General features: G+C 39.5%; 1 protein-coding gene across 8 annotated transcripts in view; it reads right to left on the reverse strand.

Annotated features, from left to right (window-relative positions):
- The window catches only part of HTR2C (5-hydroxytryptamine receptor 2C), a 284,648-nt gene that overhangs the window by 20,801 nt on the left and 236,483 nt on the right, over positions 1–27,364 (reverse strand). For all 8 annotated transcript variants that reach the window (XM_040571972.1, XM_040571965.1, XM_040571971.1 and 5 more), the window contains one exon: positions 21,514–22,156. In XM_040571972.1, the coding sequence (XP_040427906.1) occupies positions 21,514–21,901 (388 nt within the window). In that variant the 5' untranslated portion in view covers positions 21,902–22,156. The remainder of the gene's footprint in view (positions 1–21,513; positions 22,157–27,364) is intronic.

Here is a 27,364-nt window from a genome sequence, read left to right on the forward strand (position 1 = left end):
TCAAATTATTTTCTTTCTCTTTCTTATCTAGGAAGTGAAGTATTTCTTAGCCTGAAACACCGTATCAGCAAGTGTAAAGTTATGTATCTCTTTTTCACTCCTTTATTTCCCTCAAATTTACATAGAAAAATGATTCAGAGACATCCGTATCATTTTGAGAGTCATACAACCAAGTGTGTTGGAAATCTCCATTGTGCCTGAGAAGTACAGAACATCTTGTTGAACCCCCGCCGTCCTCAGTCATTACCACCACATCCACAGAACAGATCACACTTGTGCAGACAAGCTTCCTGGCTGTAGGAACAGCTGGTCTCAAGGGAAGCACTACCAATGAATCTGATTTCATCACCAATAGAGTGGTATTTAATGTTTTTCTGAAATACTGAACTCCTGAACACTGGGTTACATGAGAACTTGAAGTTCAAGTTTCCAGTTTGCATTTTTCTAGAGAAGAAAAGGCTATCCCAAAGCTATCTGTATCCCTTAAATAATATGTATTGGAACACAGCCAAGCACAAGGACATAATCACACACAGAGAATGACATAAAAACTCCAGATGCAGCTACGGATACTTCTAGATGGACCTTATCTTTGAACTCTATAAGCAAGACCAAAAAGGCGTGAGGGTCCCAGCAGACACTCAGCAGAGGATGGGCTCTCAAGTGATATGATTACTAAGGGGGTGGAAGGTATAAGAAATGACCAAGAAAGAGAGGGAACGTGACATGGCATCCACATGCAGCATTGGTGAGACTGCTGCTGGCACCCAGCACTTGAAGATCTGCACCTAGAAGATGTTATTTTGCCCTAGTGCAACACTGCACAAAGGATTTACTTGAGTCTGTGCCACAGACCACATCCAAACTGCGCCATGCCACCATCCCTGAGCTTTGGCTTTCCTCTGAGTTACTCCTTTCCATCTCATGGTGCCATCAGCATGACACGAGAGGTCCTGGGGCAGGGAGCAGCCCACAATGGGCAAGAACAGGATGGCCTCCTTCAGAACCCCCCTGCCAGTGGAGGAAACCCTGGTGAGACTGGGTGTGTTTCTGTAGGTATTCTGGTTCTTGTCTCACCAATTGCGGTGACCAATTGATGTGACTGTATTTTATTGCAAATTAAACAATCGCACTCCTTATGGTGTTTTGAAAATTTTAAATACCTGTGTTAGATTTTGCTTTCTGACCAGCATGGCAATGCCTTGAAGTCTTGATAGGACTTGTAAGAAAGAAGCATGCCGAGACCCAGAATGAATATAATTATCTGATATAGGGAAAGGTTGCTTCAAATCATTTAAACATTTTTTAAAAGGTAAGGAGCCAGCTTTATCGCATAGTATACTTACAACAACCTTGCTAATAAAATGGGCTTTTTGCTAAGAAGAAAACATACAGAATGCTGTTGGCAACCCTAAGACAGCATCTCTACTTTTAGGGAAATATCTCAGTATTCTAGTGCAGTCTGTCATTCCATGAATCCATATGTTACATTAATCTTTTCATTTATTGGTGGAGACTAAAAAACTATGTTTGAAATCAGAGGAAAAATCTCTAGGCTCAATAATGTTCTTTTTTTTTTTTTTTTTCAGTATAAGTGTCTGTAGCTGACTTTGTATGGCAAGTGAAATGGACAGTTAACAGAGTAATAATATTAGTTGAATTGCATCACCAACTTTGTATAAAGGGTTCCTCCTAACATTTTCTCTCCAACAGCAAACTGTCTCTTTTCACAATTTTGAGATATGTCTCCTTCTCTGGAGATATTCAAAACCTTCCTGGATGCCATCCTGCGCAATGTGCTCTAGGTGATCCTGCTTGGAAGGAGAGTTGGACTAGGTGATCTTCAGAGGTCCCTTCCAACCTCAACCACTCTGTGGTTCTGTGATTCGTTCTTCATAGTAATTTATCTAAGTAAAACCTCAGTTTAATAAAATATTCATATCAGGATAAATTTTCTTTTCACTGATATTCTGTATGTCAGGACAATGTCAGGAGAGTAGCCTCTCCTTTAATTTCCTCCATGCAAGATACAGATCAGCCTTCAACCATTATTTAAGCAATCAGTAAAACAACAGTTGAAGCAACGTCACACTTGAAAATAAGCCCATGAGCAAAGACAGACCCCAAATTAATAACTCCTAAATGTAATAACATAAATATTTTCCAAAAAAATGTTGCATAACAAACTGCACAAACATGTGACAATAACAGGTGCTTTTGCCTATTTTTGACAAAATTGAAAGGGATCCATTATCGCAAGAAATAGCTGCCAAAACATACAGATCATCTGAGGAAACCAAAATTTAGAACAGAAAATGCTATGGCATTATTCAGATTACAGCTGCCTGCTGAGCAGTTACCTTAGCTGGAACAAAGAAACCATCTGCTCAATCCCAGAGTTTCTAATATCAAATAAGTTTAGACTATGGCTTACCCTGGGAACCTGGACTGGGTCTGGTGCTAGTGAAAGGACACAAAACCATGTGAAGGGGCTTTTTTTTTTTTTTTTTTTTGGTCTTCAGTTTGATTTCAGCATAACTCAATGGTAATTCAGACGTCAGTGCTATCCTGACAAGGTCTAGGAGCCCATTTAGGACTAATCCTTTTTCTCAGCTCAGGCCTCCCTCCTGGAAATCCAGCTGAGCAAACTGGTCTCTGAATCCTGAATAAAACATCTGATTGCAGAAAGAGATGTAATATGAATTTCCTTTATTTAATGTAAAGTGTTACATATTTGGTGAGCACAGGTCTGTCATCTGTAACTAACCACCTTGTTTTTACTAAATATTCGAGAAAGATAGCCCATTTATTAAGAATAGACGTATTTACTTGACACCTGCTTCTGCAAATCAAAAAATCACTTGTTTGAGTGTACAGACGAGGCTGTTTTCAGCTGTTTTATCATTCTGACTTTGCAAACATGGTAAGTAATTTTTCCCCCATCCTCACTATTGAATTGCTTATAAGGAAGAAAAGAATCGTATCTTATGAAATAGAGCATAATGTGAGGCCAAAGAGAGATCTGTAACTTGAAAGATGGCTCTGATTTTGCCTCCTGTTTGCTTGCAGGCTGCTTAATGGGAACAGGATATGACCGTCATTTTGGCCCTTGTTCAGCATGGTGCTATGCTTACAGCACTCCAGTTCCAATGGGAAGCTCAACCTGTACTCAAGCGTTTTGATGAATTTAGGAGTATCAACTTTGTTCAGTGAGTCAGCTTTGCCTCTTACTATACAGTGCACCTTTCTCAACAGCAGGACAGTTATTAGGGGCAGTGGGTTAATTGTCTGGCTGAACTGCGTGACAGCGTGAATCATGTTCTGCTTGCCTGGTAAGGTTAGAAACCACTACAAGCAGTCTTTAATAAAATGTGTTCAGTAAGACTGGTAAAGGCAAGAAATCACTTCAAGCGAGGCAAATAAGCTATATTTTGGTCAGGCTCACAAATGTTAATTTCCATTTCCAATATATCTGAGAGCAGAGGGCTTGCGAAATGCATTCCCTGTTTAACTTCTTCCAAGTTGATGGGCATTTCTGGTTCTTCATTATTGTACAGGTAGAAATGCCAGTGTGAGAGTGCTCCAAAGAAGGCATGGCAAAACACAATTATTTGGGGTTTCTAAGAAGCCCAGAAATTCTGCTCCAAATCTCAGTGCCTTCAGCTGTCCTCCTGTCACTGAATAACTTGCATACCAACCTCCCAATTATAAAGTTTTTCTGCCACCTTGCCCAGGATGATTCTAAACAAGAGCAGATACATCTTTAATCACAGGAGAAGTGTCAGTTTGGAGTCCCCCCTGGAAACTTTTGCTGTGGGAGTCTGAAAGGTGATAGAACAGCACATTTAGTGGCTATCTCAATGAAATAATTTGCTACTGAACTCAGTATTACACGTGCAGTAATCCCACAGAAATCTGTGAACAGGCAAGTGAGCAACACTGCCTTCTACCAGTTTAATCACCATCTTGTGCTAGCTCAGCATAGTAGTCTGTGCACACAACCTGTCCCACATAAAAGGCAATGCAGTGAAAAATCCCTGTCCTTCAATGAAACATTACAACATTACATTATCCTTCAATTACACCAGTAGCTTGTTGTTTCCCCATTTTACCAGGCCATAGGAATACTGAAGACTCCTTTTACAGGCCTGGAAAATATTGTCCACAGCAGAACTAGGTTTGGAAGCACTATCAGCAGATAAGCTGGACAGAGTTGTGCCTGCTAGAAAGCCTATTGCTCTGTCAGCTGCACAGGTGGCTTTCCTAGACAGCCTAGACACCTGCAGGCATGAACGTATGTGAGGAAATCCCCTGGTGTGACCTGCTCCACTTCTATCGCCACAAGGAAGTATCAGCTTTAAGTATCAGCTTTAAAGGCTCATGTTTAATCGAACTTCCCTGCATGAACTATGGACACAAGTCTGTGGATGTCTCTACAGTAAATCTTGGAGGGAAAGCAACTTGCAGACTTCATCTCAGCATGTTGCAACGTTTCTTCCTTTCTCATCTTTACAAGCCTGCAGGCTATTTCTCTCCTCAGCCCAGGAACAGACTATTGCCCAGAGACTGAACTTCTGGCCCTCCCGCAGGATTCGATTGATTTAGCCCAGAAGGGAACCAACTTGCTCTAATACTCAAAGACAAGTTGCTTGTCCCCTTGCCGTGGAAAGGACAGGCCACCCTGTCACCAGTATCCAAACATCCAAAGTGACCACAGGAGAGCAGGGAGCTGGGAAGGCTACACGTGGCTGAAGCTGCACTGCCGCTCTTGGGAGACCTGGGGCTTCTGCACCCCCAGCCACCATGCACCTGGCACCCAGCCTGCTGGGCAGAGCTGATACAGCCCCAGATTAACACAGTGTGATTTTAAACCAGCCCTTTAGTCCAAGCAACCAGCCAGTTATTGGGTGTGACAGCTGAACTTGTAAAACCACATAATATGATGTTGAGGATTTGCATTACTGTAAGCAATTCGTACACAACTTGTTACTAATTAAAATTGCTCACTATGAACACACTCTACCATAAAAGACTTGAAATTGGAATAAGATTTAATCTTACATTGTGGTGCTTTCATACTAAAATATTTACATGCTATAAAATGCCAAATTTTTTGTCAAATTGCTGCAGGAGGACGTCTAAGAGTCAAGTCAGCACACCTTTCTTTACAGCTGCAAAGATTTACAAACACCTCAGAGGACGCCAACACAGGCACCTACATACTCACATCCTGTAATGCAGGTGACTTCTCTCAGTCAAAAAGAAAACAGACAGACAGCAATATCAATTCAGCCTGAATTTATGTTCCTCTCTGAGACATGATAGCGGTACATAATTTTGAACCCTGAGATGGCCTGCGCTGAAGATGGCAACACAGCATGAGGTGAAACACAAGGTATTTCATGTAGCAATGTTTTAGCATGGTAGAACATACTCCTGATGGGTAATGTCAGTGGTAAAGTGAAACTTAACATAGGACCGCCATTTGGGTACAGTTGTATTGCTTTATTTTTGAGTTTTGCAGAAATTGTAGGCCTATTCTAAGTTCCATTAACACGAAATAGAATTTAATTTAATATGGGTAAATGAGGTGTGGGCGTACTGATATATTAGAAACAATACTATTACCCAGAAAAATTATAGTGGTCTCATGAATTAGAAAAGGAAACTAAAGAAATGATGTTCAGTTAAGTTATACCATTGGGTTTTTTGATAGACTTGTTTTTGCTTTGTAATCAAGTGCAACATTATTTTTTTACCATGGTTATACTATTATTACAATGTAATCCTGCACTTGATTACAAATCAAAACCAGTTATAACTATGATAATAAAATAATGTGATAACATAATAATTTAGAAAAAACTAATAAAATAAGTATTGCCATAGATTTAACAGGTGTAAATGAGTAATATGGGCAGTGTAGTAGAACTAGTTACTCCCAAGATACAAGAGGCATTTATCCCACTAAGGGCTAGAAAACACATGGAAAAATCATTATGGAAAGCAGATAAAGTAGAAGTAATGCATATGTTAAAAGGGTTTCATCTTGGAAGTTGTTTTTACCATGTTTATATTAGTCAACATCAAATTGCAATGCTATGTCAAATGAATAAATTTGTTCTGCTGCTGTGCATCTTGGATGGAGACAGATTTTAATGGTAAAGTGAACTAACAACTTCTGGCTTCTGCTGTATTGAGATTCAGTCTTTTTGCATTCATTTTAGACAAATTGATCAAAAGTAATCAACAAATAGTTAACTGGCAAATTCAGTAATTTACCTAACAAATTTGAAATGTACGTAACAGAATGAGAAGTAGACACTAGTCAGAACAAACACAAGGACATGAGGACAAAACTCTGCTGCCTCATAAAACCAGCCATCAATATTCATAGGTGTCAGGCATGCATTCACAGCCTTCTGCATCCCAGTGGGTGCCAAATAGGTATGGTAAAAGCCTGTCATACAGGCTGTTACATATTTCCATATCTCAGCAACACCAAGACCTTTTTCTACAACTGTTGCCTCTGATTATGGATGAAAAAAGACTTCTATAAAAACAAACAAAACACCTAAAAACTTAACTAAAGTAAACAGAACACAAAAAAATATATATACATCAGAAAGTAGAAATGGATTGGTTAAGGTAACAACTGGTCTGTCCTGATATCTCCAACACAGTTGGAAAAGAGAGACTGCTGCCAACAAGTCAACAGGAATGGAAATCAAGCCACCCAAGAAATAACAGAGAATCAGCAGAATCATACCAACCATCCTACCTTTCCCCTAATATCTTGTACCTAATAGTTAATAGAGGACTTAGTTATGTAATGTTTGTGTATCACTAGTTGAACTTTTTGTAGACCTGAACCTTTTTCACCTAGGAACGGAGGTGGCATCTCAGAGGAGAGAGTCACTCACTAAACCCAATGTTGTTATTGTGTTTATCAAAATTCCTATAGGAATAGTAAAGTTTTCCAACCACAAGCCTTACTAAAAAGTGAAAACACAGAGGAAGCTTGAAAAAGTCTAATATATATTTGAAACTAATACCTGAAACCAGAATGTTGATATAGCATGTATTGGTAATCACAGCATAGGCTTCATGACAGGCTCATACAGAAATTTGCCTCAACTCATTAGCATATTTAATGGCAATTTTGGCAGAAAAGCTAGTGAGGATACATTTTGTTTCTCTTGTGAGATGTCCATTCAGAAAAGGATTGTATTGCGTCAATGACACAATGTGCAAATTAGTGCAAGGCAGAGAAATTGGCATGTGGCCTCTCTTCCATCAATGTAATTTCCATTTAATTACCACGCAAGCAGATGAATCACATCAGAGCCTCTTTCCCAGCATGGGCTGGTAAAACAGAGTGCAACTTAATGCTACTGTTACCATTAGGTCTCAGGGAAGCGAACTACCCTATAAGGGTATTTGAGTGTATTTTAATGAATATTACAGAACTGTAGAGCCAGAATTTCAAGGGATGTGTCACGAATTGGAGAGACATTAAAATCATAATTTGCTGAGAAGAATTTAAAGATATCAATTCAACAGACAGATGTAAAAGGAAGTAGAATAAAAATTTGAGTTAATTCTGAGTTAATTGACCCAATCCTGGAAACATTCATAATTCAAGCAAATATATTACATTGGTATATTTATCTTACAGTATATCCAAGTGCTTTTCAGAGATTTCTCCTTGCTTCTCTCATTATTTCTTTACGCCTTTTGAAAAGCAGATGTCTATATATGTATTGGTCTGAAAAATAGCAATGATTTTTCCACACTTTTAAGCTCGAAAGATTGGTTGGCCCATTACATGAACCTCCTCTGAAAATGCTTCCTTGGGGTCTTGGCATGTTACCATCACTCAGGTGGAGCCATTATACAAGAAATTATGATACTAGTATATCAATCATGTAAAGAACATTAAGGATACCATATGTTGAAAAGAAACTGTAGTTATTTTCACAAAATTCTACCCATAACACAGTACAGTAGAAGCAACAAATATAATCAGATGTACCCAAAAACACCAAGTAGCAAAATGCTGGCATGAAGCATCTATCTACAAGCAACAACAGACTTTTCCAGTGAATACAGGGAGTAATTTCCACAGAGAACAAAGATGAGACAGTTTTTCAATTACATGTTAAGTCAGGAGTGAGTACAGAAACACAGCTGACCATCCGTGGAGTCCTTCTGCATTTCCCGTTATGTTCTCCAATATCTGCAGCTGCCACCAGCACAGGAAAATGAGCCATATGTTAATCTTTACAACAGACTGCAAGTAGGACTGTTCCTGGAAATTGTAACTGCTTGTTGGCAAGTGCTGAAAAACACATGCGACTAACTAGTTCCTCATCCGAATTTCACTCTGCTAGGGTGAGTGAGAAGAGATAGCAAGAACTCGGCATGAGATAATATATTCTAGATATTTGGTGTGTGAGCATGTTACTAGAGTTAGCTGCAAGCAGCTTCTAGGAGGGGAAGTACGGGCCTTTATGGATAACAGAAAATAAAAGCAAAAACAGTAACTGGTATGGTGTATTCAAGATGGACAAAACCAATGAAGCTACCGAGATGCACTCCTCTGTGACAGCTCTGATCAGCATCGTGCGGTCTCCTCTGATTTTTAAACTCCACGTCACATATTTGAAGTTTCTAAGTGCAGGATATTGTATTTCCCACCTCCCTAAGTTAAATTAATGTTTGGATAAAGCTTAGGAGGAGTTACTAGCCTTTTCTCGAGTTACCATCCTTTTTCTCCCTGCTATTCCATGGAATTCTCATTCTCTCTCTCTCTGTTTACAAAAACCAATAGAAGCAAATGTCAGTCCACACACAGCTCCCTTGCTCACTGAGCAGATGCTGCTGGAGCATCAGGCTTTGTGGTGCAGTTGCAGAGGCGGTGCACATGTTAGCTGGGTTTCTCTCCAGATGGTCAACAGATTGTGAAAATGAGGAAGGCCCAAGCTACAGCTGAAGCTAAACTCAGGTGAGGTTTGCAAAAGGATACCTAAGCTGGGACTAGCACCCATAACTCGGATAAAGTCCTTGCAAGAAGCTATCTGAGGTGAAGATATATATATATCTTAATAGATTTGCTATACATAGTATATACGTATTTGTGTGTATATATATATGTACAATGATATATACTAAAATGAATTCAGTCTTTGTCAAATGTCTGCAATTCTCATTAAATCATTTCCCTCTATTTAAAAAAAATTATGTTTCAACATACCCAAGGAAGATTCTATGTGGCCTCCGGCCCAGGGACCCAGAGGTGCTGCTGTTCCTCCTCCCAGATGAGGCTAAATTTGTCTGTGGGAAACACGTTAGCTGTCTTCATTTGACTTGTTATCTTGGCAATCCACCTGGCACCTTTACAAACCAGCAAGTTTATCTATCAAGTAGTTTATTGTCATAGGATCTATATGTTTATATAAAACAATTCCATTTTTTTCTCGTTGTCTTGTATCAATTTCTGATTTGCTACAAAACATGTAAGTTTATATTTCTTTTCAACTAAAGTCATAAAAGTTAATTACAATGAGGCAATGAGCTTACAGAGCTACTAGTGGAGCTAACAGGCTACCATCATAAAAAGTAAACAAAGATTCATGCATTTTAAAGCACATTTAGCTTCACCGATCTAGAAGCAAATTGGGCATGAGAAGATTGCACTGACAGCATTAAAACCACTGCTGTATTTAAACTGAGATTAGTTCTCCTGTAAAACAGAAATGTAAATATACACACTCTGGGTTTTGGGGCCCTTAAATTCCTGTGAATTTTAAAACCTTTTGCATTTTTCAAAAAAAAAAATTAGCAAAAGGGTGAAATTAAAAATATAATTGGATCTAAATCCTTATTTGCATTAAATAACATTTAAAGGTGCACCATTCAACATCATTCTCATGAGCCATACTTGAACATACAAGATTTGTTTTGGATGGGCAATTCTAAAACTACACTGTGTAGTCAAGACATGCCTGTCCAATATAAAGTCTAAAATATGAAAAGTAGCTCCCTAATTGGATGCAGCATATATGCTGTGGGTAAATTAGAAAACTATAAGGCCATATATTCAGCTAGCATAAGTAGGAATTACTCCACTGAGATCACAGAGCATTTTAACTTTTCCCTTCATCTTTCAGCAATTTGGAAGGAGGCTGAAGCTGGACTCCATTGGTCTTTTCTGCCACATTTGTAGAGGCTGCCAAAGAAATATCCTCACTGAGATGCCTGGGGAATATTTTACATGGTTAGCTCTTATCTAGGAGTGCTTCCAGGGGGTGTTTTGGGGTAAGACTGTTAGTAATGCAGAAAACTTGCCTCCACTTAGCAAGTGCCCACCTGAGTCTCTGTATCAGAAGCCTGCTCTGCAACCTGCTCTCATTACCAGTTACCTTCTGGCTTTATTTCAGACCACAGCCCTTAAATAGTTTAGAGATGATGACTTTGTGACTTCTTGTGCTTCATATAGCTGTGACAATGGAAATACTAACAGATTTCCCTGGATAAAACTGCAAAGGAGAAGCAACCCAGTTTACTGAGTTTTGAAGGAAAGTTACAAGGCTCATTTACTTCTCCTTACAAAGCACAAAGGGACGTGGAGGTTTTGCTTTTTTCACACTGCAATGTTAGAATTTTCTATTTAAAAACTGCTGCTTGCAGGAAAGTTGAGGTTGGCAAAGATACGAATTTTGGATTGGTAATAAGGTGCTCAGAGATTTGTCATGGCTTTCTGTTGCTACACACTGTCACGTACAGATCCTGGCTTCAGCATCCCAACAGCAGGCAGACCTGAAAGGAAACAGGATCTGGAAAATAGAAGATATGACTGCAATAGCTCTGTCTTACTAATACCTGGTAGCAAACAACAGGACACAGTGAGTCAGAAAGTCCTTTTAACTCCTTATTCCTGTGAGATCAAGAAACTCTCCTTAGAGTCTGTGATTTCATTTTCCTATTTGGATCATGCAAAATATGATTTATTTCTCTAAGATGAATTTGCTTCCTCTGCCTTTTTATTTATTTATTTAACTCAAACCAAACAAACAAAAAATCTCAACAGTCTCAGACAATCAAGGGCCCAGAGGAGATGGACTTTCTCTTCTTCCAGCAGGAAACAGAGAAAAAGAAAAAAACGTTAGTGAGCACCAACCTCAAAAAGCCAACACAAAGGTTAATCACAAGCAGCTTTTCATCCCAAAAATGCATAAGCAAGTGAAAGTCCATTGAAATACTCTTTATGATCAGGCTCTGCAGACTGAAAGCAAATTTCAGGACCGAGCTACATATTTTGCACTGCACGGTGTTAGGTTATCTTATTGGTACTGGTGCCAGCTAATTTCTCTTACTTACAGGTGTCATAAAGTTTTAATGGAAGAGTTGCCCATGCTTAGTATGATGGTGCTGAAACCTAATAAACTGAAATGCCATGAAGGGAGCTGCATTGCAGTGGTAGAGATTTTCTTATCCTCAAAAGAGATCAGTAAAACATCTGCGACCCTTGTAGATGAAGGATGCTGCTGTAGTTGTGCCAACAGCTACAGCCGTGACCATGCACGAGGAGTGTAAAGAGGGCTGGAGGATGCAGAGAATACTCTGGCAAAAGCCCCAGGCTGTCTGAACTTGCTGCCAATGTTCTCACTGACTTCAGCATGGTCAGAATCTCCCCTGGTATATTTTGTAGGAAGCCATTCCCCAGATCCGCCTGTGAGCACAAGGGGAACCACGCAATGTTTCCCTACCTGAAGCCTGCTACAACTGCTCATGACAAAGGAGGCAAAAAAGTAACATTTAGAAAATAAAACTGAGGATGTTCTTTAGCATTCTTCTATTTTTCTACATTAAGGAAAAAAAAAAAAAAAGAAAAAGACTTCTCTTTTCTACTTGAAAACTCACCAGCTCACCTTTAAGCTCAGATATATGAATTCATGTTTTCATGCAACATTTTTCAGATTAACACAACGGATTTTGTTCAGGTCTTTCTGCAAGAGGCACCATCCACCAAAAAGCCTGTCAAACCCACGGGACAAATGATGAGCAGCATCCCTCACAACCTGCGAAAATCAGGGCCACAAGCACATTTCCCTGAAAGGCAGGGATTAACTCTGAGCCTGACAGTGCTGTAATGTGCTGAGACTATTGAATAGTGCATGTGTGGATTGCTCACACCTGAGACCCAGCACCACCAGAGTGCTCTGGGCTGGGATGCTTGCACAGCCATTGGCACCCTTGTGGTACAGCAGCTCTCTCTGATGTGCATCCCACTCTTGGGTGTGTACCCAGGGATTCTGCGATCCCCTCACTCTCTCCAGCGGGGTTAAGTTTTAATTAAATCTATAACGAGGTGATTCAAAGGGTGTGCAATCAATAAGCACTCTAGCAGCCCAGAGAAAGCAGCTATGCAACCCTCTGTGTGAGCAGGCCTCTTGATCAGTCACCAGAAACTGTTGGATGTTTTTTGTGCTGTGTTCAGTCGTTGCTGGACTGCACAGCCCAAGCTCCATGCACAGCAGCGTTATCCCCAGCAGATCAGAGGCTGAAGACTCCATTAACCCATAGTAGGCAAAGTAGCTGGTTACTTAACAGCAAGAGGTTAGGAGAAGCAAAAGAATATGTTTAAGAATGAGAAAAAAAAAATCTCTGGTGTTTCCTCCTAAAGCTGGCATGTGGGCAAGATCCTCTTGTCAATGGAAATGAACACGGGGAGGATAATAAAAAAATTTGCTGCCTACACTGAGAAGGAGGATGAAGGCAACACTGAACAATATGCAGGCAGCACAGAGCAGAGAAATAACGAGAAAGAGGCAGGTGGTTAAAAAACTTAATTAGTAATCATTCTGCCTCTGTATCTGACAGCAGAAATTGGTCTTCAGAATCCCATAAATTGACGCTCCACAATGTGGATTATAGGTGAGTTCAAATTTGCAACAGGGGCCTAGCACAAAATTTCCAGGCCCTACCCACAGCACATAAGAAGAGCAGCATTCAAACTCTCTTAAAGCTGGCATTGATTTACGTCAGGAAAGTCTTCTTGCTACATCACCCTGGTCCGGAGCTCAGCAGCATGGGAAGGAAGACTACAAACCTGAGGCCAGGGCTCCTCTGCTCTCCTGAACAATGAGGAAAGGCTCACTGTGTGCAAGCAAACCTGAGCAACGCTGAAGTGATGGGCCAGAGGCTTGCAGGGAGCAGTTGAAGGATGCACAAGTCAGCTCAAACTGGGAGCTTGGACGTAGCTGCCTTCGTTACTATCAGAGACAGATGTGGTGATCTCCTTCCTTGGAGGATGGCACTTGCTGATCACAGAAACTGGGTTTGCGTTAACACAGGCTCCGGAGATTTGGCCAGTTTATAGCACATGCCTGCATTTATTTTCATTCAACATTGGAATAAACATAAGAACTTTTGAAGATTTTTGAAAAAATAGAGTTAAAATTAAACATGTCCAAGACTGAAATTCTACTTCATAGATTGAAATACCTATCAATAGATTGATATGCCCTAGTGATTATGTTAGTAGAAACGTTTTTAATTTTTGCACAACAGGTCACTGTGAAGCAGATAGAATGGGACTCAGACTCCCACATAATGAAAAAATATTTCACCAGCAATGAGAACAATCCTATTCCTCTTCCATCTTCCCAGGAGAAATGCTGTAGAAATGGATACACTTCTGTAGAGCTCTCAGTTTTGGCAACAAACCATATTTCATTTAAAAAAAAAAATTGAGACAAAAGCATTCAGAGCAGCTTTAGCTGTCATGACACGCTCGCTTGGGAAGCTATGCATTCTCCAGAGCTGACAGGATTCCTGAATACAGGGTTCAGCAGGCTGATTTGGGTATGACAACCTGGAGAGGCCCTGCTGCCTGCTCTTATGCCATGCAAGGCATCAAGTCGTGCGCAGCACAACGGAGACCAGGCTCCCCCGAGCTACAGCGAAGCAGGAAGAGGAGAGAGGCAGCTTCCCCGAGTGAAGCATTCACTTCCAGAGCACGTAATGAATAACAGCATTCATTTTCAAACAGAAAGCACATAGAAGTACACCTTGTGCAACATAACCTTCACTCCTGTAACTGGAGTTAATGAAGCCTTGCCGAGAGCCCAGGAGGGACACTTGTGCATTCATTATAGCCAGTTATTAACAACCAGTTCACTTGTCCTACCTTGGGTAACAGATGGTAGTGCAGGCAAGATGGATATTAAAACATCACAGAGGCTGTGTGACAGTTATGGTTGGCTGCACCTATGCACTGTTGCCCCACAGTACTTGTCGTGACTTTGGCCCATACACGTTGCACACAGCAGAGAGCACAGCCCAGGCTGGGGCTCGTCATGGTTGCACTGGTTGGAGGGAAGACTGGAATCATCCTGCCAGACAAACACAGCAGGAATTGCAGACACAAGGAGCAGCCCACAATCCACCACAAGGCTCATTCAGTATGGGGCCAAGGAACTGCTACATAAACTGCACAGAGGGAAGTTGGCCTTGCTCCCACCTTTCTTGTGGTGCACAGGATCTCTGAGGATACAGTTCAGACCGATGCTTGAGGTGCACTACCAGCAAGCGCTGTCAGCTCCTCTCCCTTCTATTATTCTCAAATATATTCCTGGCTGTCACAGCTCGCTTGCCATGATAATGTTTCTTCTCACTACAAATATAGCAGATGCTGTTGCTGCAGCCTGCTCACAGTAAGGTCAGCTGAGGAAGGGAAACATTTCTCCTGAGAGAGAGAAAAGAGCTTCCACACAGAAGATTTAGAGTGGGTCCCACAAAATTATTTAGGAAGAATTTACAATGCAAGCCAAAGTTTTACTGAAATCTGAATTTTTATGGGGTTGGTTCCTATTATATTAAAAGTGACAGGCTTTCTAAATCTGTCTGTGAAGCTGCAGCATGCACAGAAAAAAACAGCTCAGTTACCAATTACCATCTGCCCAAAGAAGTGATGGCAGGTCGGACACTGAACAGTGTTATAATTTTATCTACTAGAAGAAAGCCATATCCTGCAGATGTTTAGAAGTGATACAAGACTACTTTCCAGAGGAGCTAGGATTACTTCTTGCTCTACTTAGTTTCAGGTTGAGAAGCTGTTCATAAGTCCAATCTAATCCAAAGTAATGTTTTAACAATTTTTAAAAATGTCCAAATAAAGAACAGTCATTCTGCAGGCAGCAAAGACTTCTTTTCTTGTATTTATACAATTTATTTATGAATTGTTTCTTTGCTTGACAGCCTTGTAACCAAAACCCTGAATTGTCTCAAAAGGATAAACTCAGCAGAAAGAAAGCCAAGATACAAGCTTGACCAGGAAACTTTTCAATTACTTTCCTTCCTAGGAAATTCACTGTCAGTGCTGTGTGTCTTGTTTTACATAACACAGCAGCAGCTTGTCATGGAGACATCATGGTGGAGCTCCATAATGATGGAGACAACTCTTCTCCAGTTTCGTGGGATGCCCATTTTTTGATCTTTCTCTTACTCAGCCTGATGGGACTAAAACTTGAAAGAGGTTTAGAAAGGAGCATATAAAGAAGCCTCTTCAGTCAAACAAATGGGTGTTTACTCAGACAACAGAACAATCTGTACAGTCATTAACAGTGAGATGTTATTTCACTGAAAATAAAAACAAGTTTAAGTCTCTTCTTTCTCTATCAGGGGGTAGCTGTGCCCACAAAAACACCTTTTGTCACTTAAATGCATCAATAAAAAAACACATCCAAATAATGAGAAAGAATAACAGAAGACAACAATAAGTTAAATTCCTGTGACTATTTTTAAAAACAATTCAGCATTAATAAAAGCTGCAACAAAATGACTATGAAGTACTGTGGAACACTACTGTCTTTATTTCAAAGTGCTTTGCCCTGCTCAGATGATGCCACTTTCCCCACTAGCCAGGCTTCCACTCTTTATTAAGTCCAATCAAAACTACAAACAAGATAAAAAGGCAAAAATAAGGTATGAATAATCTCTGATGAAATCAGAAATGAAATTAAGAAGAAATTAATGTGTATGGAACAAAGCCAGCCCTCAATATATTGGTTAAAAGCTAAAGGCTCCTACTGAAAATGTTTTGGGAAGATATTGATGCTAATACATGTGACCAAAGTCAAGCACTGCTCAGAAAGGGCATGTAGCATCACTCCCTCCTCTTGCCAGGTATTGTCACCCTTTCCAGTCACGATCTCGTTTGCTGATTTCAGCTCTTCAGCTTTGACTCTCACTTGACCAGAAGCTATCAAGTTAAAGTTAAGTGGGGTCCTACTGCAATTTCTAAACATGATCAAGAACAGTGTCATCACAAGTGTGCAATATTTTCAGGGACTTTGGAAAATCCTACAAGTTAACATTTACTGCCTCAAGATATTTCACAGTCAGGATACAGTATTCAACAGAGAGTATCCAAGAGGCTATTCAGTGTTTTTTTTCCCCACACTCTAACCAAAATTTAAACCTTGGGTAGCAAAAGGGAAGCTTTTACATGGATTCAGGGCACAGCATACAGAGTTAGCTTTCCCAGCAGAAACACAGATATGCCACAACTTAATCCCATTTGTCACATTAGGTAAACCAGCAATTGTTAACACGGAGAAAATGCAATAGCAGGATACTCAATATCTGAATTAAAGTTTATATATATATATATATATAAAATCTGGAAAGGGAGGGAACAATGAGGTAGAATGTTTTCAGATTTCACAGAATCATTGCCCTAGCTTCAGCTGACCCTATCAGCAGCAAAGCTGAGCATGGAGGAGCAGTCAATACTGGCAGTAATGTAGGCAGTTAGGCCAGCTGGGAAAGGAAAGGGCCCCCCCATCCTCCCCAGGGTGTGTGAATGTGCAGCCAGCAGATATGGCAAGAACTGATGGGATGTTTCTCCAGCGCAGGGAGGTGCCAGGAGTAACGTGGCCCAGGGAGGACAACGTCAAAGCAGTACATCAAAGTGACCCGTTGGAGCCCAGGTCATGGACAAAGTGGTCAGGACCAGGTCTCAGATTCTTGATTTACCATTTTTCCAGACCACAAATGGATTTTGAACACAAATTGTTACATTAAGTAATAGGCTGATCTCACCAGTTTGATATGTCAGTCATAAGCCGATGACTAGATTAGAAAATAAATAGCTGGAACTAAGACAGGAATTTGTCAGCAGTGGGAGATTGTTAATTAATCCAAGAGTGCCACAGTCACTACTGCATACATACAACTGTAGCAGTTTAACTCACAGCTATAAATACACTAAAATACACTAAAGGTAACATGGAAACATGACTTTTTATTTCATCTTCTCACTCTCTCTCTTAAATGAAGGTCAAAACAATGGCTATATTTAACTCTTTGTGTCCTTTCCACACAGTATTTGGGTGCAGGCACCTATAGCTAGTGGACAGCAATAAATCCTAACCCATGCCTTGAGAGTTATTACTAGAAATCAGCAGAAAAAAACAAAAACAAACAAAAAAAACAACAAAAAAAGAATAATAATAATAAAAACACACAAACACAGAACAACAAAACCACCACAGTGCAGATGTTCCCTTCTCTTGCATCAGCATGTTGCTCCATGCTGCATCTTCAGAAAATGACAGGTATCATCAAGGCATTTGGTATGCCCTGGTTCTGCTGAGGCTACTTGCATTACAAGCACTCCATGTACACTCTGTCTGTCCTCTCAGATACTGACTGCATCCAGTAACTTATTCAGTGACACCTTGTCCTTGTCTCACCTGATCAGGTCTCTCTGCAAGATGTTTGCTGCTAATAGTGAGTGCCACCACAAAAGGGCAGAACAGGGTCAGGCAAAATGAGATGGCAGAGCAAGCTGTTTGACTGACAGCTGTTCTGCTTCCCCACTCCCTCCCTTTTGCAGAGGGAATACACAGAGAAGTCTGCTGCAAGTGCTCAACACATCTCTGTCACCACATAACAATGATGATAATTAGCAATAATAATAATAATAATCTGGGTGTAAAGCTGCTCCAGCAGTTGGTACTAATGGATGCTGCATCTAATAGCAGCCTTCCTGAAAACTGTGTTGGGCCACCAGGATTACATTGCTTTTTTTGAGTCTCAGAGAGAAGAGCGAAGCCTGGAAACTTGAAGTCTCAGATGAATGTGCTAGCCACTTGTTGGCCAAAATGGCAACTTGTTAGCATCTGTTAACCTGTTGGTCTAGATTCATAAGAGCAAAGGAAGTTTAATACCTTCTGTAATTGCCAATACAAAGAGATGATGGGCGTTGTCTACTAAAAGTAATGAAGGAATGCAAGAGAAAGATCAGACCTACCTTTTCTTGCCAGTAGCCACTCCATATGATGCAAACCTATCATTGCTTTTTGCTAAAACACCCTAAGGAGCAGATCTCCATATGCTGTCAGAAATTCCACTACCAGCAGAATAGCTAATACCCTCACAGGTCACACCAATATTTTTAGCTACATCTGAAATTTCTCCATTGAGATTAAACACAGTTTTAATTTCTCATTCACTCTTCCTGATGCATGTTTATTAATTAACAAAGTAATTTGTTTAATTCTTTAGGAATTACATGCCATGGAAAATGTTCTAAGTTGTCAAAAACAAGTCATCTATTAGTCCAAGACATTTAAGAAAGACTAATTGATAAATATATCAGAGCACAGACTAATTGGTGAAAAATCCAGAATAATGTATCCTGCCATCACTTTCTTTGTAATAAGGTTCTGAAATTAACTGACAACTTGATTTTTACTTCTTAAAAACAAAACAAAAAAAAAACCCCACACTCAAAACAGAAATCTTTGTGGATGGTGTCTATTCAATTTTCTGGTTATGCTTCAAGCGAAGTCTACTTCATTAATCTCATTAAATGAAAATTAAGGAAATGAACCCACTCTGCAAATTAGAATTTATCATTGGGACTCAGAGAGCTGATGTGGAAACTTAAAAGCAACTTAATCACTTGTCTATTTATTACATATATTTTTTAAGGTTACTTTCTGATTACATAAATTAAAAGTAACTTCTCCAAATCTGGAAGAGATCTATTGCACGTACTTCTCCATACAGCAGCTTTTGAAGAGGCTGGTGCCACAGAGTATAGACTGTAGAGAAAATACAGGTCAAAACACACAGAATAAAGATGACTGAACATTCACAATTATGTCTCCAAGCCATGTCCTTAGCCATGAACCCCAGATACTCACAGAAGAATTCTGCTGAAGTATGAATATCCCCTCTCCCATCCCCTCCCTTAATCATTGGTATTGGTTTGTGTGCTACCATGGCAAACAACACAAAACCTATTAAAGTATTTGTAAAACTTTTCTTGACCTCTAGCATTTTGTAAGTGTGATAAAGTCCAACATGCTCCTGGCCACTGTGGTGCCTAAAGTGCTTACATGCTCCTGTAAGAAGGACCAACTTTCTAAAAGGTATAACTCCAAGGAAACTAAGTTAAGAAACTCTGTTCCACAAGAGACAGATTGTGTCCTCGCAACCAGCACATGTAATAGCAGAGTGATACAACTTAGGACAGACTCAGGAATAAGTGGACAACCTGCAGAGGTTCACAAGTTTCACAAGTTTCCCTGAGGCTCACTTCCACGCTTCACTTTCCCAAAACTTTAATTTCCTCCTCCCCATGCAAAGCCTGAACGTGGTAGCCCAGCAAGGGCTACCCAAGCAGCCCAAGGGAGTGCTGCCAGTGACAAGCACGGTTCTGACAGCCCATGGCTCCTCTGAGGTAACAGCAGCTATTCTCGTTTCTCACAGTATTTCCATAGCTTTTCCAAATTAAAACTTCGCAAAAATCTACCTAGTGTGGTGTGCCTGCAGAGAAGTGTTTAGGCCACCAACAGCTAATATTGGTGCTCTGGTAGAAAAAAAAAATACAATTCCACTTCAGATCAATGATATTTACTTGCCTATAAATATGTAGCATACTTTATACCTTTAAATGACCTTAAGGAATCATTTTCGAGGAACAACAGAAAATCTATTTCCATTAGTTTCCCAAGACTCAGAAGGTACGTATGTATGTGGATCACTTCCATAAATTTGCCTTTTCAGAGTCACTGTGTAACCCAGAATTTATGCAAGTGCAGGTCAATCAAATAATTCAGTATTTATATGCTATCTTTCAAGCTCCAGAGAACCAGAATAAAATGCTAAAAATAAAATACATGTGTTGTAATTTGCAGAAGATTTAGAGATGGAACTATTCTGACAGACCAAAATAAAAGGCTTTATGCATAAGAACTCAATGGCTAGGTCTGTATCTAAATCACTTATTGATTTAACTCATTGTAGACAGGTTATATAAGCTTTGGAATAATGTATGCTTGATCAATGTGTTTTAGAAATGAATCTCTGTCCAATTTAATCATTTAGGCAAGCGAAGAAGTCACATAAATATCCCTACATTTTACTTTATAGGACAGTAAACCAATTTCTAATCAAATCAGTAAGTAAACAGCATTATTTGTTTCCAAGAAATATCAATATTAAAATACCTTTCAAAGAAAATCTGAAAACGGACTTCAAAATTGATTAAATGCTATATATTAAATGCACACACACTATACTGGTACATGTGTATACAAACATGATGATCAGATACAGAAACAAACGCAATATCCCTTTGTAATACCCACAAATAGGGAGTCCTAGGACTCAGAGTCTCAGACAGATAGGAGAGTTGGATGTGGTGGATGTTTTACACTTCTGAAATTCTAACAGCGGTCCTACACGGCACTGTTGCTCTAACACAGCACAGCAAAAATGCCCCACTACAGAGCAAATGCACTGACCCTAATACAGGAGGGAAGGGTCACACAGCAACAATGAACACCTATACATGTATATCTCACCGTTTTAAAACAGAGAAAGTTGTTCTCAGGTTAGGGGGAAATCTCACAGTTTTAAAACAGAGAAAATTGTTCTCAGGTTAGGGGGAAATTGAGGCACAGAAAGGCAAAATGACTCCCTGAAAGGCACAGTGCAAGCTCAGCTCAGGTAATAAATGCCAAGAACATTTGAGTTCCAAATCTACCAGTGCAAAACTCCTTTTCTAAGTCATTGCTCAAATCCCACTGATGCCAGTGGGATTCAAGCTCAAGGACAGACTGACCTGACTTAGAGCTGGGTCAGCTACGACCACACGCACAGCTTTCCCCAGAGCTCTTGGTTGCTAGCTAATTTGGGGACAGATCAATGGAGAAGGCAAAAAGCTGACAGTGCTGCAACTTCTCAAGGTGGTCTCGGCAATAAAAACCAACACTGACACAGTTCATGGTTTATTCCAGCAGCAATGAAACAACCACTGCTCCTGGCACTGCACTGCCCTCACCCAGCAGAGCCTGACCCTTAGCAGAGACCCATGGCGAAGTCTACGCTGATACAGCTACGAATGCATGACAAACTGGGCAAGGCAGACTGCTGCAGCCTCAGGGGTGCCCTGGGAAAGCATACAGCTGAAAAAGGAGGGAAGCCACTTACCGTACAGGACTGCAATGAGCGACACGGGCATGACCAGGATACCCACCAGCATGTCTGCCACTGCCAAGGACATCAGGAAGAAGTTTGTGGCGTTCTGCAATTTCTTCTCCAACGACACAGCCATAATTACCAGTATGTTCCCCCCAATGGTAAGCAGAATGATGACCAAGATCAAGAGGGCTGGCCAGTTCTTCTCTCTCACCGACATCCGAGAGACTTCGCCCTTCTCAGAAGCATTAAGAGGATCAGATGTAGGCAAACTCTGATTCAGAGTCAAATTGCTGCTTAAAGACCAAGCCATCAGACCACCATGCAAACTAAAATCCAGTGTAACAGACACTGTTGTCAAGCTGAGTAATATTCCAGTGCTACTTAAAGTGCTCATCATCTGGTACTGGTTAATCTGTCTCTTAACTCTGCCTCCGAGATGATCCCTTTTCCAAATTTTGGGTCCAAAGTAGATGCCGAACTTCACAAAACCTGAGCCAGAAAATCATTTGATCTTCCATTGTGAAACAAACCATACAGAAGTTAATGTGAAGCTCTTCTAGTTTCCTTGTGTGAAGCGGAAGGTGACCACTGACCAGCAACCTTCAGGGAAAGTAGACTTCGCAATCTCCAGCTGGTTTCCAGGTCCACCATTCTGAAAAGGAAAGAAAAATTGCATCCTTCACTGAAATCACAGTGTACAAAACACCTTTTTTTATTCCCATGCAAGTGACATTCTTATTCTCTCTCTTCCTGCTGGCTAGGATGTTCTACAGACTGCAAGTAATTTATCTCATGGGTACAGACTATGCCTACAATCATGAGGGAGAGAGGAAGAGAATCACATCAGTGTGCTCTGGCTGGTTAAAAGCTGATTATCACTAATTAAATGTTTTGTGAAACCTGCAAAGGCAAATATGAAGAGCAAAATATGTTTCAATTGATAGCCACTTCACAGATACTCTGCCGCTGTGTAAAATAGTAATTGCCTGAAATTCCAACCAATCCAGATAGCACAGCAAAAGCACTGTGTAAACCATCACCTTAAACAGAAGTGTTTGAATATATTTTGCACATTTTGAGATAAATAACAGGTGTTGTAAAAACACTCAGATATAAGTGACTAACTCTCATAATAATAAAAAACATAGTTTGTGTTTTACTTTGAAATAAATGGTATATAAGACCCAATAAATATCAAGTAACAGTATACGATGCTATGTTGTCAATCTCTCCAAACAAGCAGATAACATAAACGCATGGAAGAAAAAAGACAAACTTTCATAAGAGCTGAGCAGATATTTCTGCTCTTCTTCATTCTTTCCCGTGCTGCTGTGCCAGTCACTGGCAAACAGAGTCCCACCAGCCTGCCCAGCAGGAGTACTGCCCAGCAGGAAAGTATCAGCCACTTTGTCAGGCTGCAGGATAGATTTCCTCAAAGTATCTCACATAATTTATGCTTCTTCACAAATTAGTTGACAGAAAAGGTAAGTCAGTTTATCTCTGCTGACTGCCTGTGTAATACAGGCCAGTAAGCATCACGCTGCTGCCTCTGGAGTCCATTAGCCTCATCCATTGACCTAATTCAGCAAATTAAACATATTCTTAACACCAGGTAAATACTTTACAGCCACTAACACTGAGGGGATGTATCCCCAGCCCTGGTTAAATCATATCCTCAGGAAAACAATTGTTTTGACTAATACTGTAAAAATGATGAAAAAAAGCAGCTTTGCTATTAATTTCCACCACATCAGAAGCAGGACCCTAACAACGGGAAGAACTGTGTAGTGCACAGAATAGGACTAAAAGCACAGAAGAAGAGCTGCTAGTACAACAAGAAAACATACACTGAATGGAAGAAGATCAGTAAGTAGAATAAAACATGTAATTTCTTTTCTCTCAACTTTTTGTGTAGTCCACAGCAAAAGAGCTATTATATCACTGCTAAATAAATAAATAAAAGCCAGATTTTAGCTCTTGAATACATTATTTTATAGACATGTGAGACAGCAGTTTGCTATTCAGGGATCAAAAGCTAAATGTAATTTATGGGATTACATTAGTTTTTATGTAAAATAAGAAGCGCTTAGAGTCCTATAATAAAATGCTTAACATTCATGGAGGTTTTGGAAACTTACTAATGGGCTTTATGCAGAGAAATGTTTCTTAAATGAGCAGTGTGTACAACGAACCCAGATTTGCTTCTGCATTATAGTTAATTACTCCCGAAGGGTCTCTAAACCTCATATTTAGGAAGAAGTTTTGCACTATGTGCACAGAAAATAATTTTGCAGCTGCACATGCAGATGAATTAGCAAGTAGTCACTGGACCATTTCTTTTTCCAACTTCTTTAGTCTAAAAAATAGTCTCCAGAAAGCTTCAAAATCCTTGAGTATTTTTTTTCAGAACCCCGCTCTCACTTTAAAATTCTGAGCAAAATACCCTTTTTTTCCAAATCATCCTTCCGCAGCAAAGGAGTCACTGGCCAGCTTTGTGGCACCTGGGTTTCACTGTGCAGGCCACCCCTAGTAAAATCAGTGGGAATTTCTGGGTCTCCAAAAACTCTCTGGCTCTGTGATTCTTGGGCACTCCCAACCATGTCACACTAGTATTTTGGCAGAACGAGCAGAAAGTTCATGACCAAACTTGATGATATGGTCAGGACAGTGGGACACTGAGCTTTGGTCTCACTTCTTCCTGAGCAAGAAGTTTTGGAGAAGGCAGCACTGTCACAGCTCTCAGTGTGGTGTCAATGAGCTCGATGCTCCTGGCAAGTGTTAGTGGGGTTTGGCAGAAAAGCATAGGCATGGAAATGCCTTAACTCTATGTAAGATAAGATTTCTGAATTTAAAATGTCTAATGTTATAGATGTTCAGGGCTGAAGTCTGAATGGTCAGTAGGGTCAGTCTCTCATGTATTTCACAAATGTATTTGCAATAATATTTTCTTCCATTAGTGATGCTACATCACAACAAGAGTTTCATGTATAGGTAGTAAGAAGTTAAAAATCAGTAGGCAGAATCATCATTTAGTTATTCATCAGTTATGTTATTAAAAATAAAATGTATACTATTTGGCTACTAATGTGCCAAAAGGACGGAGTTCAAAAATTATAGTAGTCGCCAAATAGATTTTACTTTGAATTAAATTATTCTCAGGAGAAAACCTGTTCTTTATCAGGAAAATCTAAGAAAAGGAGACTTCAAAACTCATTTGCTTGTTCTAAACAAGCAGTTTATCAAATACACACAGTGACAGACCCTCAGTGAAATGCTTTCTATACAAAGTGAGTTCTGCAAATCCAGTACACACTAACTTCTCAGCAAGAAAACTGCTTTTTCTAAAAATTAAGATTTTTTTAGTAATCCTCCCCCCACACACACTCCTCTCAGTAGTTAAAAATGTACACATTTTACATGCAAGAATAAAATCATGCTTTGATATTCATAACGTAAATTTTTGGAATTTGGACTATAATGATAAAAATGAATCTTAGAATCCAAATTTCATCTTTTCTATTAAAATGAATTACGAATTCTTTTAAAAGTTGATCCGTGCACCTATTATTTGGAGGGATCCATGACGAGAATCATTACTATTTTTTGTGCCAATACAGAATTAGCTAAATAGGAGAAAATCATGAAGACACCTAAAAAAGCATATTTCCAGGTGCACTTATACTATCTGATGTGCAATACCTGGAATAATCTATATGTATGTGGAAGAGGTGTAGAAAAGAAGCAATGACACTAGCAGGAGTTCTGCCTTATCCTATAGCCCCCATATTTCCAGCTGACGCAAATGGAAGACTTTGACATAGCTTTGTATGTTACCTTGTCCCCCTCAGTGCTCAGAAATGAGGTGCCAGCCCTTCTTCCCCCTGACAGCCAGCCCTGGGTGCAACCAGGTCACCCCTCCCTGGGAAACGGAGGAAGGAAGAACCATGCTTTAAATGGCATAGACAAACTCTCGGACCAGAGCAACATCACCTCTCACTGTGACTTTCCCTAAACTGAGCCATCATCAGACGTAGCATAAAAAATGTCAGATCTTCACCTCTTACCTTGCCATAAACAGAAAGAAAAACATTAAATGGAAAACAGGTGAATTCTAAGTCTTAGCACATTTTTAAGAAAAACTCTCTGCTAGCATCCATATCCTTATCAAGTCTTATCGATCCCCCCTTTTTTCTATATTGCCTTTATTTATTGTTTCATTTTCAGATTTTCTGGCTGCAGAATTATTGTTACTCATTCCAGAATAATATCAAGTTCTCTAGTAGCCAGAATACCCAGAGAGAACATCAGGATAATGAGGGTTTTCAGAAGTGGTATAGATTTTATCCAAGGCTACAATGGTTAAAATAAATAAAAAAATCTTTCTCAGCAGCCTTAAATTAAGTATTTTACCTATATTCATTTTAACTAGTGATATGTGGAAATTTGACTACAGCAATTTTAAAGATTGGGCTCCACCTTCAGAATTAACCACCTTATTGGTTTATTGGTATTTGGTATTGGTTAATTTTTTTTTTTTTACGCAAGGATTCTGGCTAGAAATCGAATCATTAACTTTCTTTTTCATTGCATCCCTTAGTCTCCACAAGTAAAAACTTTATGACTAATTCCTTCAGCTACAACCTTCTAAGCACATTACTGTAGTACAAAAATAATTCACGTTTTATTCATGAATTCTATATATATTTAAGGAACATCTCCATAATTTTAAAATAAAACCTGCCTAACAGATTTTTTTAATAGCTAACTTTAAAACACATATGCTAAATTTTGTGGTCAATCATCAATTTCAGTTCAATCTACTACTGACAGTCCTAGGATGATAATTTAAATATTGAGCAAAGCTGAATTGTCATTTATTCTTCTCTTGCATTTTGATAGAGGTGAGTAATGAGTAATTTGGACAGTTTTTTCTTTCTTTCAGTCTTTAAATCCAGTTTAGAATAAACTGAAGCTAAAAAAAAAAAAGTTTTTGTTTCCCTACTATCAAAAAGACATGAATTATTTAAAATAAGAGTTGGATATGCTGAAGCTTCCAGATACCCCAGAAAGTTAAATCAAAAGGAAACAAACGCTATGGCAGTTCCTAAGTCTGTAGTGGTAGGGCACTGGGAGGTTCGCTCACCTTTGGGAGTGTTTACCACTATTACTCTGTCACTAAAAGGAAGAAATAGAAAACAAAAATCCAACTTTGTTGGAATAAAAATGATTTTTTTTCTTTGAATTAAAAGCATTCATCTTTAGCTGTTTTACCATTCCAAGCTCTTCTTTTTTTTTTCCTGAAGAAAATCATCTGCCTGCTGGGAAACTCAAGGCATTCACCAGCCCCCAGCCAACATCCTGCCTTGTCTGGACAGACCATGGAGCTCCTCAGCAACCATACATCATATATACTCAAATTCTCTGGGACTCACAGCTTGATTGTTAACTATATACATTTGAAATCAGGTAGGAAATCAAAGATTTAGCCTAAAAAAAGAACCAGCAGTCTCATGAAGACTCAGAGAGAAGAATAATACATTAATTCATAGGAAGCCTTGTGGTAAAAAACAGAAGTACTTAATGATCAAAAGCCATGACTTTCACCAGTTTTCTCCCCACAAGGAAAAATAAGCATTGTCCAGGGGATTATCAATGGCAAAAAGACCATATGTAAGCAAAAGAGATTTTTTTTCTCCTAACACTATAGCAGTATGTAATTCTGAGCCTCATTCATGTTTCATTGGTTAAGTAGATGAAAATCCACAAATTGTTAAAGATCAAACATGTTTTTAAACTAAAAGTTTTTCTTCAGCCTTAGCGTTGATGGTAGATCTCCATGAGGTTAAAAATAAAACTTAAG

The sequence above is a fragment of the Cygnus olor genome, chromosome 13 (genome assembly GCF_009769625.2).
Source record: "Cygnus olor isolate bCygOlo1 chromosome 13, bCygOlo1.pri.v2, whole genome shotgun sequence".
NCBI classification, from domain to species: Eukaryota; Metazoa; Chordata; class Aves; order Anseriformes; family Anatidae; genus Cygnus; species Cygnus olor.